General features: G+C 43.9%; 1 protein-coding gene across 2 annotated transcripts in view; it reads right to left on the bottom strand.

Annotated features, from left to right (window-relative positions):
• Window positions 1-9733: 9733 nt before the first annotated feature.
• The window catches only part of AJAP1 (adherens junctions associated protein 1), a 148481-nt gene continuing 137411 nt past the window's right edge, over window positions 9734-20803 (bottom strand). For both annotated transcript variants that reach the window (XM_075906275.1, XM_075906276.1), the window contains one exon: window positions 9734-14872. Coding sequence is in view for 1 of the 2 variants with exons in the window: in XM_075906276.1 (XP_075762391.1) it covers window positions 14851-14872 (22 nt within the window). In the remaining variant the exon portion in view is untranslated. The remainder of the gene's footprint in view (window positions 14873-20803) is intronic.

Raw genomic sequence — 20803 nt, 5'->3', positions numbered from 1 at the left:
GACGTGGGAAGTGAAACGGTGCGTGGGGGAAGGGAACTAAAGGAGAGTGGGAGGCTCAGGCACCAAACGAGATGACAGAGGGGGGCATGGAAGGGCCAGGGGACCAAGAAGGGCAAGAGCCCCGCCCAGAAGGCAAAACCTCCTGTGGCGAAGTCAAAACCTCACAGTCCAGGTGGTTCTGGACTTCCACCTGAAGCCCCGTCAGGAGCATGGTGCCAGGTTCCTCCGCCCATTGCCCAGGGAGGCTGTAAGTGCCCTTGTGTGACCACTTCCCTATGCTACGGCCCAGTTGCTTGGATGGTTCAGTTCCCACCACTGGACTCGTCCTGTTGAATTATTTCCACATGTCTTTCCTAGAGCCGTATCTGGCCTCCCTGGGTACCAAGGAGGCGAAGAGTGCAAGAAAGCATTTTGCAGGGACGGTCCTTGATTAGCCAGGTGGGGAAACACTAAATGGCTTAATAGATCTTTCCGGCCGCTTGCGGTAGCTGCCTGAGAACTCTCCCTTTCAGGAAATGTCAGCACATCCCCGCTTTTGTGAGGTCTGACAAGACTATTACAATTGGACCGTTTCCCTAAGGTGCCCTGAAAAAGCCCATCGTCAGCACTTGCTTGTTAGTAAATGAGTTTATTTTAATTGCGTCCAGGCTTTTCTGTCGGCTTTTTTTTTTTCTTAAAAAAAAATCGTTAAAATGACCCAAATGGTCATATTGTTTCTGCTTACTGAAGACGGTGATGAGCCTCATTCATCAATCTGTCTGAGGTCATTCTGCCTTTTGAGGATTAATGAGGTTCTTTTTTCCCTTTCTGAAGGGGAGGTTATTTCTCGGCCAGTCATCCGAGGGACGCGCAATTCTGAAAGAAAGTAAAAACTGCTAGGAAAACAAGGGAAGGCAATTTGCATGGCATTGTGTACGCCGCCGACATTCAGTGGGAGCAGAAAGAGCCCATTCACAGGGGGAGATGCATACATTACTGCATTTCGCGGGCTGCTGCAGGATGCACTGCCTGGCGGTAATTGATGAGGCTATTAATAATGCTGCTACAGCATCAAACCGCAGCCTTACCTCTGCCAAGCCTGGCATCGCCCATCCCACACTTTGGGTTGCTGCCGAGAGACGATCACAAAGAAAAAGGACGTGTCAGGCAAGCGTGTGTCTTGTGTTTTGGGAGACAGCTTTTCAAATACAGGCTCACAACGTGTAATTGCAGCTCGCTGTGTTCACCAGTCCCCCCCCCCTTTTTTCTTATTATTCGCTGATGGTAATCATGCATGCCAGCAGGTTTTGACACACAAATCCTTCTGCCTGGGATGTTAGTAAGCCGTTATGCAATCACCGGACAGAAGCGCCCGGTTCCATATTGCAATGTGGGCTGGATGATCACTGTAGATGCAAGTCCGCAGAGCTGCTCAAAACACTGATTTTTTTTTTTCCTCCATGGTAAATTTTGAAAGACACTATTTCATTCCAAACTTTAGATTCTTGCAGGGAAAAACAAACAAACAAATGAAACTAAATCGAATGTTTGTTTCATTTCAAATTGAAACTTTTTTTGTGCTTTTAAAATAAAAGAAAACTTTTTTGTGTTTCCCCTTTTCTATTGTCTACAATAGAGTTTTTTTCTAGCTTTTAATTTTTTTCCTCCCTTCTGTTTTCTTCCCCCCCTCCCCCCTTGAGTTCCCTCCACTCCTTTGGAAATTGCCAAATTGTTTTCAGTTGGTGAAAACCAAAATGAAACAAAGATTTCAGTTGGATGTGAAACAGAATGAAAACAAACTTTTTGACGTTATTTCGCATGGAAATAAGGGCACCTGTTCAAAAATGGACAGTTTCCTATGGAATTGATTTTAAAATGAGGCCACATTTTGTTTTTGGAGGAAACACTTTTTAACGGACATTTCTCTGTCCCTCTGTCTCTCAGGGTATGTCTAGACTACATGGCTCTGTCGATGGAGCCATGTAAACTAGTTTACCCGGCATAGGCAAAGAACTGGGGATTTAAATAATCCCCGCTTCGTTAAAATAAACATGGCCACCATGCTGTGCCAACGATCAGCTGATCCAGCACAGTGTGGTAGTCTAGATGCAGATCGGTCAGCTGAGGAAGCCTTTGCTGACCAATCCAGTAAGCCTCGTTTAGGAAGGTGTAAGTGGAAGGTCGTGAGGGAAGAATGAGGCACAAGCCCCCAGTGGGGCAGACCAGGGAGGCTCTTAGTGCTCCTCAGGGTGGAAGCTCTTCCGCAGGGCCTCCTGGATACTGACAGTCCCCCGATAGACCTCCTGGATGGCAGCCTGCAGAAAGTGCAGCCAGGCTCACAGCAACACGTCCAAGAGAAGCACCAGAGTGCCCAGGGGCAGCTCTGGCTCCATGTTGCAGAGAGCTGTGGTGTCCCAAGTGAGGGCAACCAGGGCGCACAGAGACAAAATGCTTCGCTGTCCCTCATCGAGGTAGACAAGCAAGCAGGGAAATCTGAGAACTAGCTGTCCAGGGGAGGTCCCTTTAAGCACTGACCTCAGATAGCCTCAGGGAGTAGCCACACACAGTACGGGTATGTCTACACCACAAAGTTAATTCGAACTAAAGGACGTTAGTTCAAATTAACTTTCATAGGCGCTACACTAGCGCTCCGCTAGTTCGAACTTAATTCGAACTAGCGGAGCGCTTAGTTCGAACTAGGAAAACCTCATTCTACAAGGAATAAGCCTAGTTCGAACTTACTAGTTCGAATTAAGGGCTGTGTAGCCCCTTAATTTGAACTAGTGGGAGGCTAGCCCTCCCCAGCTTTCCCTGGTGGCCACTCTGGGCACCACCAGGGAAACTTTTATGCCCCCCTCCTGGCCCCAGAGCCCTTAAAGGGGCACGGTCTGGCTACGGTGCCCGTTCCAGGTGCAAGCCTGCCAGCACCCAGCCAGCAGACCCTGCACCTGGCACGCCATGAGCCAGCCACCCGATGCCCCCCAGCCCTCCGCCTCTTCCCAGGACCAGGCTGGCAGCTCTCAGGAGCCTGGCCAGGACCGCAAGAGGTGGACACCCGCCTGGTCTAGTGCGGACATCGTGGACCTCGTCCATGAACTCCGCACTAGGCACAGGAAAGTGGCCGTCTAGAGCAGAATAGCTGCCAGCCTGGCCACCCAGGAGCAGGTGTGCATGAAAATCAAGGTGGTCCACTGAGACCCCCGACCCTGAGCCCTGAGCTTAGAATGGCCGTACTGGGTCAGACCAAAGGTCCATCTAGCCCAGTAGCCTGTCTGCCGACAGCAGCCAACCCTAGGTACCCTGGAGGGGATGGACCAAAGACAGTGACCAAGCCATTTGTCTCGTGTCATCCATCTCCAGCCTTCCACAAAGTTTGGGCAGGGACACCACTCCTACCCCCTAGCTAATACCACTCCATGGACCCAACCTCCATGACTTGATCTCACTTCTCTTTAAACTCTGTTCTAGTTCTAGCCTTCACAGCCTCCTGCAGCAAGGAGTTCCACAGGTTGACTCTTTGCTTTGTGAAGAAGAACTTTCTGTTACTAGTTTGAAGCCTGCTACCCATTCCTTTCCTTTGGTGTCCTCTAGTCCTTCTATTATGGGAACTAATGGAGAACTTTTCTTTATGCACCCTCTCCATACCACTCTTGCTTTTATAGACCTCTATCATATCCCCCCTCCATCTCCTCTTCCCTAAGCTCAAAAGTCCCAGTCTCTTTAGCCTCTCTTCATATGGGACCTGTTCCAAACCCCTGATCATTTTAGTTGCCCTCCCCTCTCCCACCCTCTCTCTTCCCCTCTCCCACCTCTTTTTCCCAGTCTCCCCCAGTTTTGTTCAATAAAGAGAGATTCTATTTTTGAACACATGTGTCCTTTATTTTGTACATCAGGAAGGGGGGCTAGGGAAGGGTAAGTGGAAGGAGGTGAGGGAGGAATGGGGTACGAGCCCCCGATGGGGAGGACTGGGCTGGCTCTGCAGGCTTCTCGGGGTGGAAGTTCTCCTGCAGCCCCCCGATTGCTCCCTCCCCCCGGATGGCAGCATGCAGCAAGTGCAGCCGGGGTGATGGCCGAGTGCTGTGATGTGCCGAGTGTGGGCACTCAGGGCACTCCAAGCCAGGACTGCTTTGCAAGCGGGGAACCCTGAGAACTGTCTGTCCGGGGTGGGGGTCAGGTCCCTTTAAGCACAGCCCTCGGCTAGCCTGAGACAGCAGCTCCACGCTCTAAGTCCTCATCTGATGTCCTGCCGGCACTGCTTCCGGCCATCCTTAACCTCTCTTCAGGGTCCACTCAGTGTGGACATGCTAGTTCGAATTAGCAAAACGCTAATTCGAACTAGTTTTTAAGTCTGGATCCGTTAGTTCGAATTAGCTTAGTTCGAATTAACTAATTTGAACTAAGTTAGTTCGAATTAGTGCTGTAGTGTAGACATATCCTAAGTCCTGACCTGGTGCCCTGCTGGAACTGGATCTGGCCAGCCTTAAATGCGATTAGGAGTCCACTCAATGTGGACGCGCTATTTTGAAATAGCAAAATGCTATTTCGAAATGGGTTTTGTGTGTGGACACGTTATTTTGAAATAAGCTATTTCGAAATAACACTGTAGTGTAGACATACCCTCAGATCTTAGCTGTCCTGGGCCAAGTTTCACCTCAGAAGTGCTGCTCCTCACAAAGGAGGCATCTTGGGGAGGGGCTATTCCAACTCCATCCATACCACCCTGCCCAAACGCTTCATGTCCCCTCAGAGTGGCCAGAGAGAGGCTCGGTGTCCGTTCCTGTTGAGCCCCGGGGCTGATATCACCCAGGGTGTGGTGATAGCGTGCCAGCAGGAACGGGACTGACTAGATGCATGGAAGCAACCATCTTAGCCTGTGATTAAGAAAGGGCTTGCAAGGTGTGACAGGAGATGGAGACAGCACACTGCAGAGCTAGACTCTGGCGCATATTTCCCATGCGCGGCGTTCTGAGGATGCAGGGTTTTGTATCAGGCCTAGCTCTGGCTTTGAGTTAATAGGAAGTTTGTGCTTCAGCTCGTTGGAAGCACACAGGGTGAGCTGAGGCTTGTTCCTGACCAAAGCAAATGGTGCCGCCTATGCTCCCAGAAACATCCCGTCACAGAGATCCGGCACCCAGAGAGAACGCGGAATATTGATATTGAGCCAGAGTGAACTCCACGGCCCTTGGCAAATCTGTAGAAATGGGGACAGGTTTTTTTCTTCCCTTCAAAGTACAGATTTTGCGAAGCACCACTGAATCAGGATCCTATTGGTGGGCAATATGGAATCAGAGCAGCTTCCGATGATTTAACAGTGGGGTCTGGGCTCATCTGACCTCTGCGATTTCAGTAGGTGTTTTGCGTGTCCTCGATGCTTCTCCCCCTTGGTTGTTGTTAATCCCCCTGGATAAAGGACTGATTATATTCTGAAACAGAGAGAAGAACACAAGGGATGCAAAGTGCATTGAGAACAGTGGGGGTGTTTTCATGGGCAGCGGGTCAGGCCTTTCTTACCGCTAACATTTTTCTGACTTTGTTTCCCTGGATAAAACAGCATTTTCTTTCTTCAAAAATGGTTTGCTGCTTTTCCCATGCACTGTATATTAACTTTTGAGATTGTGGGAATAAAATTACCACCTCAAGTACAATAAGGCAAACAGTAGCCGCTACTTCACTGTTCATTTGTGTAGACTCTCAGATTGTTTGCAACATCTTGGAAGGCAGTTTTTGTGGGAATATTTAAAGTACAATGAACATAGGACCCTAAAATCAAAACAGCTTGTTTTTCTCACCTTGGTTTTTTTTAATAGCAACATCAGAGTACTAAATATACATAGGGAAATTGGTAGAGGGTCGCATATACAGTGCTTTCCAAGTACATCGCTTTAAAATACAGAAACAAATTAAAAAACACTCTTGGATAAAATAGTTCACCTGTATGGAATCACAGCCATTCAACTTCCTCCAAAAGCCCATTGTCATTTATTATTATTAATATGGCCATGATATGCCTGAAAAAGGATAGTACTACATTAAACTGACACAATGATTTAAACCCATTAAGACTGAAACTCACATACATGTACGTAGTGTATGTGTGTGTGTGTATGTAGATAATGTGTGTGTGTAGGTGGGTGGCTGTATATCCACACACGGTATATAATTTTTTGCAGAAAAATAACAAGAGGTACTCCATGTGTAAAAACAGTGGTTGCCAAGTAAAAGATTCCTTGCATTAGAAAAAAAAATTTGCAACATTTGAAATAAACTGTAAACTTCATTGTATATGGTCAAACAAAGCAATAATCATAATAATAAAAATTAAAAGTAACGCCCCAGAACCTAAAACGATTTTCAACAGAAAGCTGTGCCCTTGGAGTATGTCTGTGCAAGACATTTTTTTCTCAAAGTAACTGTTATCTCTATGTATGTCACTGTTACAAATGTATCTACAAATTTTGCGAATAAGATGAAAGAGAGTTCAGGAAGTATCATGTGACTTCTGCAGTAGAAACCGACCCCAGCTGGGCTTCTAAAATGGGGAGGGATGTCTTAGTGGGTTGCCAATCTCTTACATGTTTCATACTTGATTAAATGAAATTTCCAATATTTGAAGGGCATTGGTGAATTATATAGTTGTTATATGTAGAATGTTTGCTGCCTTTTACCTCCATTGCTCTCCTTCAGAACAGACTGCTAGAGGAAAAGAAGTACACAAAAATGAATCTTTCAAATAATATTTCTGACTTGTTAAGCCATGTTGCCAGCTAGGCAGTCATGGTGGGAGAAATGGCCACAATTTTAGGTACAAGGAGGTAGCTGGATATTTGTAAAGATACTGCTCAATGAAGACATTTATTTTCACTTTGGTGGGAAGACAATAAAACCACATCAGCATTTACCCAAAATCTTTCCATTGCAGAAAGATGCACTTCTTTCCCAGTGGTGCTAACACCAATTGCTGCCTTGTGATAATATTCAGTTTTCAATGCATTAGGGATTTGAGTTTTTTCACTAGTGGTTGGCAACTTTCAGGGTAAGCAGCCAAAAGACTAATGCTACAGGGATTCAGACAAGCATCTAGATAAGTACAGGCTTTGGTTGCTTTCTATTCCCATGACTCCCGTTGATTTCAAAGAACTTTAGAAGAGGCCCCAAGTCCCTCGATTTTTGCTTGTCCCTTACTCGGGAAAAATCCCTACTAAAGTCAGTGGGGGCTCGTTCTGAGTAAGAAGTAAATAAAAAGGAAGGCTCTGGTCCTTCAAATATCTTCTGATGTAACCTGTCCCCGTTCTCATGTGTTACAGTTGATGGGATATTCCCTAGATAGGGTTTTGGCATTTAAAAAAGGAACCAAAACTATTCTGAACCTCAGGATGAATTCACGTGGCAGATTTAGCTTTAGAACAATAGAACTGGTGGGTTCCTGGTGTATGTAACTGTCTGACTCCTACCTATGACCTCTTCTGAGAGAGCCACATGTTCTAGGGAGAGAGTTGATGGCTCTAAGTTTTTGAATCCTATAGCAACTTAATTGTCACAGTGTATTTGTTGGGTTCTTTTGTTGGATAAAATTAACTGCGTGGGAGTGGAAAGATGTGAACTGGAATTGCCTGGCAAACACTTCAGTTCTTTTTTTGAACTGTACGATTTGCAGTGCATTGAGATGAAACATCAAATGTCTATTCCTAGGGAACTAACATACTCAGGGTATATGATGCAATGAGATGCCCATATGTCCAGCTTACAATCGCACACGTAGCTGAAAGGTCACTGTAACCTGCGGGTGTCTTTTCTGTAATGTTGTCCTGCTCTCTGAGAACTCCTGTAGCCCAACAGACTAGCTGGCTTTCCCTCGTGCAGTGCACAATATACTGACCACCTGCATGATGCTGAGCCTGTTCAGAACAGGATACAGACACTGGCTAATTCATGCTCACCACATCCCTGCTAGGTAGATTTGGGAAATGTTGCAATCCCCATGTTGCAGGGGAAGGAAAGGAGGCAGAGCACGTTCAAATGAATTGTCTCATTCAATAAGTCTGCAGAAGAGCTGAGATTAGGACAGGAGTTTGGGACTCCTACCTCAGGTTCATTCATGTAGGCTATGCAGCCTCTCCAAACCTCTTATCCATCAATAAATTCTGCAGTGACAACACACTGGGGGCCCTGGCTTAGGACTTTCTGGGAACATGGGCTCTGCTCCTACCAGGTGCTGAGGTCTCTCAACTCTCACTGAAATCAGCTCTGCTCACTTGAGAATAGTTTTCCGAATGGCGTCCATTAAGCGCTTAGATCTTAACAGAATCCATCCCTTGGGATGTAAAATGAAAACAATTGCAGAAAGAAACAGTCTGAAGAATTCATGTGCAGGTTGAACCTCTCTAGTCCGGCACTCTCTGGTCCAGCAACATCCGTGGTCCGGCATAATTGTTAGCTGGATGTCCACTTAGCATGGGTGTGGCCAAGTTTCCTGTGGTCCCATAAAGTTTGTTTACAGTCACCAGTCCTGGCTCTCAGTGTTCTGTGCTGTTCTTTAGTTCTGACTTACTCCTAAATGTCTTCTGAGAACCCTGTAAGCAGTGGAAGTGTTGGTGATGCTGCTAAACAATATTGACCTCCTGTGGTCCAGCAAACTCTCTGGTTCGGCACCAATCAGGTCCCAAGGGTGCCAGACGAGAGCGGTTCAACCTGTTTAACCCGCATACGTAGCAACCAAAATCTTCCGTGGAGTTCTGCTGAAAAACAGCCCGTCCTTGCTGGTTTCAGTGTCCTCAGAACCCTCTGCTGGAACACTAGTCATAGTATTATAAATGTTTGCTTCCTGGTGTTCATTGCCTATTCACAATAAATATATGCCCCATATTCCATAGTGTGACACTGCTAAATGCATCTCTCTGTAAATATAAGGTGTATTTACAGGACATTTGCTCCAACACTGGTTACCTAGAAGTGGGAAGAGGTGTTTCCTACAAGCAAGTGTAAATAAAACTAAAATGTGCAGGGTCTTCACTCTCTGTTTTGAAGTATGGGTTACCCCACAATCCCATGGAGCATAGTTTGGCTGGAAAAGGGATTGTGGTTCTGATCACCATACAAAATATTTACTTAGCCCTGATCCTACACACATCCACCTGAGTACTTTTCCTCCCGGGAGTAAGTCCCATTAAACTTGGTATATGAAGAAAGTAATAATACAGCCTGTGTATCTGGCTCCTCACTGCTAAAGAATTTTGGGCCAGGTGTTCTGCTGGAGTTGGTTAGTCAGTGGATTTTTTTTTTTTTTTTTGCTTCCTTTAGATACTAGGAATGAATTAACTCCAACTTGTTGTTTTTTTAGTTGAACAATTCTAGGTCTCCTACTGACGGTTTTACAGGCCAGTCCCTTTATTGGTTTGTTTAGCCTGCAAAGGGATGCAGGTATTCTTGTGGTAAAGTGCAAGTGCGGTTGGTCCTTACAAATAAGGGAAGTCTGTGTGTCTCTTTGCCACTGTCTGGTCTCACGCCAACCAACTCTGTCTCTTTGCAAAGTGTATGGAAGGCTTGTGACGTTGTCATCTGAAAGATATACGTGAGTCCCCTGTGGTCTGAGGTATTCTCTCTTGTGGATTTCCTACAGGGTGTTTATCCCATGGAAGTTTGGACCCTTCTTGCTTACCCCCCAAGGGATATACAGTTCATACCATTCCCCGCTAGAGCAGTCTAGTTCAGACTCTAACGCCATAGATGCACAAATACATCACAATGCTTCAAACAGTTTGGAATAAGGGATCTGAAATATATTTGTCAAACTGTCATTAGGATTACATCGGAATACCCACAAGTACTACTCAGTGCAGCCAACAGATACAAATAAATAGAAGATCAATGGGTAAAGGTACAAAACACAGTCTTTGCAGCTGGTAGAGGATCAACGCTATATAAGTAAAACAAAGAAGGAAAATTCATATACTCTGTGCTGGCAAGTTTGTGAGGGCTGCATTGTTTACACTGGTAAAATACAAAAGCCCCCATATACTGAATCAATAGATTGCACCAAAGTAATCACCCCAAAATGACATGAATCGTGCAAGTTTTGGTTTAACTGCTTGCTTAAAAAAAATGTCGCTTATTCGGCATATTGATAATGGTCAACAGTGCCTCTACTGTATGGTGAGTGCAGCAGGTGGTGTTAAGGACTGCTTACACCTCACTGTATGAAAGTTGTGATATGCTGACAGACTGGAATGGGACTCGGAGGCATGCATGTTTGGGGGGGAAGGGGGTCTCAGTCACATCTCTCTAAAAGGAGATTTATTGGCATAATTTCACTGATGCCAGAGGAACCACTTCTGTTTCCCACCAGTGTGGGTGAGAGGAGAATGAGGTCCATATATAGAGAGAGAGATAAAGAAATAATAATTCTGACTAGTGGAATTATTAATCAAAACAGGGTAGTCAGTTATGCTGATTAATTAAGCCCTCTATACTACTAAGCAATCTGGTGCATGTTCACCGCCTCTTCCGTGAATGGAGTGCCCGCATCGTTGTCTGGGAAGTCACACTGGATGAGCGTAGCACCGCAGTGAATTTGAATGTAGGAGGTAGAACCACGCTGTTCTGTGGCCATGTTAGTCCTCCCCTGGTGACTGGAGAAAGGCCTGACAGTTTGAGGGCAGCCATGTTTTGGAGAGGAGGAGGCAAAGAACTGAGTACATGCGCAGTATGTTTCCACGGAGTCTGTTGAAGGAGCATCAGTCCCTTTGTGAAAATCTCCCCTGAATGGAAAACAGGAAACTAGGACTGTGTTCCACTTACATCCTGCTGAATTGGCCACATCTGGGACTTCAGGAGTGCTCCATGGTGAAGTTGATTCCCTATGTACATTGCCTCTCTCCCACACTATGTTTCAGTGTTAAAAACATAGCCCTGGAATTCCAGATCAGCAAACTTCAGCCTGCTACAATAGAGTCACTAACTGATCCCAAAAACAGAACACTTGGGGGAGCATAGGAATCGAACATGTCTGTCCAGCCTTCCTTTTTTTAAATAATTAACGGGTAATGTCATGCAAGAGCACAATGTACTTGCATTTTCTGAAAGATTTTTCTAAAGTCACCTGTAAAATATTATGAAGGGAAAACATTCTAATCCCCTACCTCACAGTAGAGTATCTAATGCTATAGAAATCTCAGTGAAGTCAAATGAGCTTTATTCAGTTTAAGAGGATCAGAATCCGTCCCTCATGCAATGAATGAAGGGGAAAATTTTGTCATGGAATAAAAACTGATTGAGGTTCTATGACACAAGATGCTACTGTACATTAATATTAGTTAATATTCATAGGGGAAATGGATGCCGAGTTGATGAATGTGTTGATTAGTATTATCAAATCTGTGATGGACCTAAGCTGGGTGTAGAGTCATTAAATGCTGAGCAGCACAATGGCAGATAAAATGTAATGTGGAAAAAATATCACCTAGTGCATGTGGTCAAAATTCTACTCTACTTCTCATATGTATCACCAGCCTCTAGGCTGGCTGGGTCTTCTAAGGAGAAGAATTCAGGGCATGAATCTAAGTCCATTAAAATCACTGGGCGTCTTCCCAATGTCTCCCAAAGTGTTGAATCAGGCCCATAAATGATACGGTAGAGAAGTATGAGGAAGCTCCCAGAATTCAGCAGCCGATTAGCGAAACACAGGCACATTAAACATGGTGAGGACGTAACTTTCTTTTTTGTCTCAAATAATTAAATATTGACTGTAATACAGAAATTGAGTCTAATGTCTATGTATAGCTGTAGCTCTGGGTAATCCCAACAGAGAGAGAGCAGTTTATAAAGAAGATTTAGGGGCTTTGGGTTAAAAAAGCTGCTCTCTGTTAAATTGGTGTAAAATAACTCAAACAACATTTATTTCATTGGTTATTCCAGGGTTACAGCAGAATCACTAGAGCAGAGTTGGTTATTTTAGACATGTCAGGTCATATTAATTACTTATGGTGGATGCTTCAGCTAAAATTACTTGGATGCCATTATCTACAAAAATTAGCTATAAGACCTGGGAGTTTCAAGTCATTTCTAATATAGGGAATAGCTTCTTTCAGGCATGGGAGGGTGGCAGATTGTAGAGACAGGAAGAGCCTCAGACTTTAGCAAACAGTTTTCAGTCCTGAAGAGTCCCCTAATTAATTGTCAAAGTGTATATGCCATAGGACACCTTTCAGGCTATTGAAGCAGATGGACAGATGTTAGTGGCTGTCAGTGAGGTATCGCTGTTTCCACGCCTTGTATTTAAAGATGAACAGCCAAAAGGAACTTTGGGTTTTTTTCTAGCTATCTAGCATGTCACCACCTGCTACACTACTGTGAATTATCAGAACCCTAATCCCACTGCAAACAGCAAATTTTAGTGCATAGGTCAACAGGTTCAAAATAGTTTATTTCCCTTAGCAAAAAAGAACAGATGCTGAAAGGATCGGGTGATAGGTTATTGGAATGTAACGGACTGGAGCTGAGTAAACAAAAGCATAGTTTGTCACAGGAAATTTGTCTTCATCTTTCTGCTTGTGGAACCTCTGAGCAGATGATAAATCCATTCACTTTTATTCATGATACAAAATAATTTGAGGTCTTCTTTACTGACTCTGTAGCTCTTTATTAGTGTTTGCTACATATGCTACAGTCATGATGTAAGCCCAAGGAAGTCACCTGAAGGACACCACTGATTTCAGTGGGCATTGGATCTGGTTCAAGGTTGGTTTGTTATTACTGGCCGAAGGAGTCACTCAGAATTATGTGTTCCTCTTTGATAGTGTGAGAGTGCAGGCTTTTCTGAATAATCACACACAGAAATCTGAAATTCAACCTCTCAGAGCACTCACCCTAACTCAGAAAGTTGCTTTGTGGCAATAAAAGGCCATTGGTAGCAAGTTCACAGAAAGCAAACACCAGAGCCTCTGCCAGAGGGAATGCATTTAAAAATCAGCGCCAATGTTTGGAAGTACTATGAAGTTCCACGAGAGATTGAGGAAAGGGCTGTAAAACCCTGTTGCGCCCAGCATCAATACAGTGGCTTTGTGTAATCGGCTGCTTCATAATTTGCCACTGAGATGAGTGTCTGAAAACGCGGTGTCAGCAGTGGAACCTTCGCCTGCATTCTTCCACCATCCGAGTAATGTTTAAAACTTGTCCTTGGCCAGCCCCTAGATATAACTCCATTAAGTATATAAACAGGGCTCAGGGAATTCTAAAAGAGGGAAGCTGGAGCGGTTTTTATGGTTTCCTTCTCTACTCTTTCTTGATCCTTCAATCCAAAAGGTAAAAAAAAGTTCTCTACTCAATGTCCCTGGTCAGCTACTATGACAGCTGGCCCTGGTTTAAAGGGACAGTAACACTCGCTGCTGGTTTCAGCTGTTCATTCCTGTGAAGCTTCTACAGGATGTATTGTCTAATGAATGGATACAGGTGCTGGTGCAGCTCTCAGACTCTGTGTTTAGATTTTCGGCAGTCCAGTCCAGTGTCTTCTCAGCCTCGTCTGTCTTACCAGGAATGAGGGAATGCTATGGGGAGCAGATATCACTTTGATGATGTCTTTACAGATGCAATTTCTAGTGATGGGCGATGAGGAACAGAAGGGGGAGTTTGTCTCTATTGATTTCACCACAAACAAAATAGCATGAGAGAATTTGTCATAACCATGGCCAGGGCCCAAAGGTTTACATGGAGCAGAAGCCATGCCATTTCAATAGCACCAACCTGTGCCGTTTGGAATCAAGTCCAGTTTTAAATTTACCCTCTAGACGCAGAATGCTCTTCCAGCTCACTGCTATTTCATAGCACGGCGGTTACTCAGATTCTGGGCTAAGAATCTGAAAGTATCTGAAGGGCTCTTGCTATTGATTCCTTTCCTGTGTGGCTTCAATTGGGGGATTTTTTACAATTTCACAATAACTGGAATGCGGTTTGTGAATTTGCCCTGGAGGTGTATATCCTTTAATTGTATTGAAAACACCTCTCAGTTCTGCTTTTGTTTCAAAACAGCCCCAAAGACAATTAACCATTCTCTTTCTTTTGAGAACCAACTGATCATATACATAAACATTGCCATACATTTCTAACATAATCCCCCCTGGCAACTCTATAATGGATAAGAAAACTATAATTTTAACAGAGTTTCAGTAATGTCTCAGAGAATTATCTCTAATCAATGGTTTATTGGGCCTTGCAAATAATTTCTTCACTAGTGGAAATTCATTTCAAATATATTTATGTGTGTGTGTATGTGTGCGTATGTGTTTTAAAGGCAAGCTGCCAAAGTAGAAAACATCAGTTTATTCAGTTCACACTAAGAATGTTAAAGAAATCAGATTTGTAACCCATGACACAATCTTTTAAAAATGAACATTTAAGATTTTCAAAAATTGCTACAGTACAAAAAGTGTTTGTGTTTGTGTGTGTGTTTGTATATATATATATATATTTATATCTATATGTATATATGTATAGTAACCAGAAATACTGACTTTATCAGAAGAGATTCCCCGCCCCAGTTTTCTGTAATATTTCTACGTGTAATTCACTTAGCTTCAGCTTCTTGTGAAGTCTTTCAGATCAGTACATGGCACATAATGGTATTATTGGCACAGGTTCAGAATCACAGTCCATGTTCCAAACTCTAGATGTTCGGTTCTTTTCCTTTATTTCTTAACTTCCTCTTTCTTCATAGACTTCTTTGCTTGCACATTTTTTTCCTCCCATAAACGCACTCTCTGAAAATGCAGTTTCCTACAGGTGTGTTCATTTTTATAAAAATATATTTGGCCCATAGAGTGCTGTTGTTTGAGTCTCCTACTGGTAAACAGAAATGGTAGGGATAGGTAACCCATTATTTTTTTACAGGTTCACCAATGGAATCCTGTTAAGGATGAAAAGAAAAAATAAAGATTAAATTATAACAGGTAAATTTTGCCAGAATATACTTAGGTATTTTTGGCAATGTCTCAATCATGCATGTTTTCATGGATATTTAGCTATTCTCTTTTCCCTACATAAACCCCATAATTATTAATATTTAACCTCTTAAAATACTGGATGCTTCTGTCGTTCATGAAATTTAGCCCCACAATAAGATTTATGGATGTAAATGAAAATGGCAATTGGTAAGTGTCCAGTGGTAACAGTCAGAGCACTATGTTAGGAAGAGAGCCTATTGCCCATCCTGGGAATTAGTTTGACTGCAAAATGAATCACTAAACATCAGAAACAACATGCTGGGCTTCTGCTTCCATCGAAGCTGTTGCATCCAAAATGCCACTTCATTTATGTGTCTGCTGTAGCGTTTCCCTGCATACGCGGCAGAGTATTAACTCACTTTCCAGTTTCCTTCAGACTAGACTCCTCCTGGGAAGGACAAAGTAACCTGGCTGCTAGAATCATTACTGTGTGAGTAAACTAAGTCCATTAATGCCTTGCCGGCTGGCTGGCAAGCGACAAAAGCCTACCGCTAGGAGGAAGGATGGCTGAGCAGAAAGCTCAATGCTGTAAATATCCAACCACACAGTCAGCCAGCTGTAACTGGAGGGGCCACGCTTACTGAGCAGTAGCTGTCAGATTCTGCTGCTTTCCTGCAGACCAGCGTGCCCTGCCGCACAGGAGAGAGAAGTGCCGACCAGCTGGTTAGCAGAGGGCCCACAGCTAGGTTTTGTTGCTACTGGTGGTGCACATCTGCACATGCCTCAGTGCACATAAAAAACTTTCTTCTGCACATGGATGGAAAAGATTAGAGGGAACATTGCTGGAGACCCTAACCAACATGGGGGACCCAAAGCCCTGATGGCTGACACACAGCTACATGCATCAGCAATTGCATGGCTATTAAAATACCTCAAGAAAACCCATCCAGAAGCAGTGAGCACCAGAAGGTCTCCATAGGGGTGCATATTGCCATGTGCTTTCCAGGCCAGCTTCACAAAATCAAGAAGCTGGACTCTTTTGGATAAATCACATTCCCCCCGGACTTTGGGGCCAGTTTCTCCACTGCAAGCTGGCCCTTCTGCACTTCACTTCTGGTCCAAAGGGGCTGCAAAGAAGCCAAATCTTCCAGGCAGCCAGCTCCTGCACCACTCAACTCTGCATCTCTGAAATGAGGGGCACAGTGGGAGGGAAGAGGGGCAGAAGGCTACCGCACGGATGACTCTCAATAGATAAATAACACCCGAGAGGCCAGAGTCACCTCGTTTTGAGGGTTCTGTGTGCAAGGGGAAAAATGGAAGCTAGAACCAGGTAACTTATAACTTGGCAGACATCCAGACTGTCTCTTACCCAGAGTATTCCTGAATCCTTATACCTCGCCAATGGTCACCCATCACGAGCCACCATATTGCATATTGCCACTGAGACAGAACTTTCACTGGTTTTAAGTGAGCCGTTCAGACTGGCTCATTTGCTTCAACCTCTCTTGAAAAGCCTCAGATGGGTGTGGCTTACCTCAGACTTGCCTATGTTTGGGGGGAGCCCTTTGTCATTAGACGCGGCTTTCCAGAAATGGTGTTGCTAGAGACGCTTCTAGAGAACCATAAGGATGACTCAGCAGCTTCGCTTATTTTACACTTTTATCTCCTCAACATGTTTTCCAAACTCTACTGTATTTCTGATCATCCTTGAATTCTAAAACTTTTCACACTCCGACTAAGAAGGGAGGAGTGGCACGGCAGATGCGAAGAAAATATGAGCATTGACATGATTTTTTAAAGCTTAAATGCCCTAAAGACCTAAAGAAATCCATAGAAAATTGGTTAAACATCAACAATACAGACCCTAGGGAAATTTCTCTTTAGCTATTTATTTGTCCTTTTTAAAAAGCTTATTCACCACATAATATTCTTTACATCTTCTATATGGAAATTGCGGTTTTTAAGAATGAGCACGTGTGGTTTGTGCATATCATGCGTGTGTGTGCCACATACATATGATATGCACGTGTGGGTTTGTGCATCTACTCATGGCATGCATGTGTTGGAATACATGTGTGTTGTTATTGATGTCTATGGATCAATATAGGATTTGTACATGGTTGTGGATTTTCCATGATGAGGTGACTGACCGGTTGCAAAACCAGCACTCTCTGGTCTGGCAACAACAGATGTTCCTGGGCAACAGAGCCCGGGGAGCCTAGCGGCAGGAGGGCCAGCAGCAGGAGTTGGGATTGGAGTCCACAGCAGCACAAGACTGGAGACGCTGGTGGTCTGCAGCAGCTTGTAGCAGCCTGTCCGGGACAGCCCTGGGACCAGGGGACACCAGCAGCCTCGCTGGTCAGGAATTAGCCGTAGAGATGACCAAAGACAGGGTGAGGGTGGGCTGGGGTGGTAGCAGAGCTGGGAACATTGAGAGGCAGCAGGCTGGGGGGCTGGTGACAGGGGACCTCCCCTTATCTAGCAAATTCTTTTGTTCAGGACTTGCCAGGTCCAAAGGGTTCCTGACCAGGGAGATCCACCCTGTATATACTTGAAGTATGTGTCAACATGAAGTATGCACTCCTCTTCCTAGGGTCCATGCGGCAGGTGCTTATGTCATTTTTGCATGTAATTCAAAATGCATATGGATACAAATGTGACATGCAGTGAGTGCATGTGTGACCTTTTCCTCACACATTAAATGCTTCAAATATGCATTTAATTGAGATTTAAGTAGAGAAGATTATATGTTAAATAAATACTGCATCATAATTAAAATATATGTCCAGGGGCTTAACGTCCAGGCAAGAGATACATATCTCATTTAGTTATTAAACGTTAATCAAATCTTCACCATTCATTGATAGCTATTGTCTTTTAGGAAAGTATCTTCTTAAATCAAAAAGGTCTTTCCTCCATAATGATTGCTCTGACTAAGGTGAATGCAGAGGAAAGAGTCCTCAGCCACCTTCCTACGTCCCAATTATTGTGGCATGTAGAGCTCCGAGCATTGCGCCGGGTGCTAAACAAATGCATTGTGAGAGCTAATCCCTTCCCTCATCACGTCTATATCCTGATAGATAAGACATATGATGCATCGTCATCACTCTTTAAGAAGAGGGAGCTTATTAATAAGCTCACATTAAGCACCTGTGATAGGGCTGCAGCTTGTAACCAGATTTCTGAGAGGTCAGTCTAGAACCTCTACTACGAGACTAGCCACTAGGAAACAGGCATCCCATGCTAAACGCTCACTCCACTGCCATTTCCGCCCTCTCCTACTCCTAGGCAAACCCATGACACGTAGAACCATGGGCAAAAATTTCACTCTTTCCAATTCAAACCCTTATCTACTTTGCTTTGCTTTGTGTCTATCAAAAGAGGGTGAGGGATGATATTTGCTGCTTCCCTCGAATGTAAATATCCTAGGGTATGTCTAGACTACAGGGTTTTGTCAACAGATCTTGGTCGACAAAGTTTCTGTCGACCAAGATCGTCTAGACTACATCCAGTTCTGTCGACAAAGCGGCTTGTCCACATAACAGTGTGGACACAAAGGACAGTGTAGATGCAATAATGCCTTCTATTGACAGAACTCTGTCGATAAACGGCGTTATTCCTCGTAGAATGAGGTTTACATACATCAACAAAACTGCTGAGTTTTGTCGATGTTATGTCGACATAACTCAAAGGCAGTGTGGACGCAGGTATAGTTTTGTCGACAAAAGTCCACTTTTGTCGACAAAACCCTGTAGTCTAGACACACCCCTACTGATGTCATTCCCCCCAAAAAACATAGGGAAGTGTCACGGGGCAGCCTCTGTGGTGGCTTGTTTGGGAAGTGTCACTTCTGTAGACCCAGCATCGCTCCAGCAACTGAGAGTTAGGAATTGACTTGTCATGCAGTGAAGATGGCTTCCCAATGGTTTCTCAATGGTCTTTCCTTGGAACTCTGAGGGCCTGTCTACACTAAGGCTATGTCTAGACTGCATCCCTCTGTCAACAGAGAGATGCAAATCAAGCACACTGAAATTGCTAATGAAGCAGGGATTTAAATATCCTGTGCCTCATTAGCATAAACATGGCCGCTGCTTTTTTTCAAAACGGAGTTTTTTTCGGAAAAAACGGCAGTCTAGACGTGATCTGTCAAAAATAAAGCCTTTTTTGACAGATCCTGTATTCCTCAAAAAATGAGGTTTACAGGATCTGTCAAAAAAGGCTTTATTTTCGACAGATCTGCGTCTAGACTGCTGTTTTTTCAAAAAAACTCAGTTTCGAAAAAAGTGGTGGCCATGTTTATGCTAATGAGGCACAGGATATTTAAATATCTGTTTCATTAGCAATTTTGATGTGCTTAATCTACATGTCTCTGTCGACAGAGAGGTGTAGTCTAGACACACCCCTAGGACACTATTCTGAAATAACTAAAATCGATTTAATAACTCCCAAAATTACAAAATAGCGTATCCACACTGCAGAAAAGCCTTGAAATGAGTCCCAAGCAGGCTTCATTAATGTGGATGCAATACCTCAACTTAGAGCCTCAGGAAACACTGGGGAGTAATTAGTTTGAATGACTCTGGGGAGGAGCTATTTCAAAATAGCAGCACTGGAGCATCCACACTAACACTATTTTTAAATAACCATTTCTAAATTAGCGTTATTCCCCAAGGAAAGCAGAATTTCAGATTTCAAGATAAGCAGCCTGTTATTTCAAAATAACGGGCTTGGTAGTGTGGACACTCCACTTATTATTTCGACTTAAGCGGGGACAATTCTCTGGCGTCATTTTTTTTTAATGCTTCTGATTAAAGCGCACTCATTCTTAAGTTTAGGACCACGAGCTACTAGTGGAGGTCCTTGGTCAGCAAGGATTTCAACATGCAAGTTGTCCTAATCCAGCAAAGCACTTAAGCATCTGCTTAACCTTAAGCACGTGAGCAGTGCTGTTGTGTTCAATGCAACCTGAGTGTTCTGCACGATTGGAGCTAAACAGCACACTCAGGGCACAGAACACTTGTTCTGGAATCGGTTTTCTCTGTGCCCTGGCTGCCCAATGCAAAGTATCTCCTACAAGAGGAAGACAAAGGGTGAAGAACTTGTCGTTATGGAAGGGGAGCTCAACTAGCCCTGAGCCCCTTTCCCATTTTTTATCATCTGTAACCAGAAAAAAATCAGGTAGCCTGTAATTTGTTTGATTTTTTTTAAATGCCATCTGTTCAATTCTCTTGCTGGAAGGTGACAACTGAAATATCAGCGTTCACCAAGGAGAGCACTGAAGTCTTAATTAACTGGCTTCTTTAGAATACTTAATCTGTCATAGCAGGTCTGTATAAGCAATGCTATTATTCTTTGTAAGACAAGCCTGGATATTTTATGATTGACTCATCTGTTAATATTTGTACCAAAAATTGCTGCTGTTAGGCAGAATGAGGGCATGAGAGCAGCAGGCTGCAGTTTTCAAAGCGCAGAATTACCGTACAGTGCTGTGGCTTCTACCGACTTTCTGTGAATGCTGAAGCAGTATCAGCCCCATGATACTGCTAGCAATTTAGAATCCCAAACAGTCATTTATAGAACAATAATGTTTAACACTTACATAACTCTGTACAGATGCTATTTCATTAATGCACGGTAATCAGTATGTAATATTTATATTGCATTCGGAAGGGTCCCTGCATGTAAATGAGGTCAACAGTTGATGTGCCTTATAGAATTTCATATGCTGTCCTGCCATGTTGTTTAGTCAAACACCATGGCTGTGTCTACACTGGCAAGTTATTCCAGAAAATCAGCCACTTTTCCAGAAAAACTTGCCAGCTATCTACACTGGCCGCTTGAATTTCCGGAAAAGCACTGACGATCTAATGTTAAATCATCAGTGCTTTTCTGGA

This window comes from Pelodiscus sinensis, chromosome 23 (genome assembly GCF_049634645.1).
Source record: "Pelodiscus sinensis isolate JC-2024 chromosome 23, ASM4963464v1, whole genome shotgun sequence".
In the NCBI taxonomy this organism is placed as follows: domain Eukaryota; kingdom Metazoa; phylum Chordata; order Testudines; family Trionychidae; genus Pelodiscus; species Pelodiscus sinensis.
The sequence above is the reverse complement of the archived record's forward strand: the minus strand, read 5'-3'. Positions and strand labels throughout refer to the sequence as shown.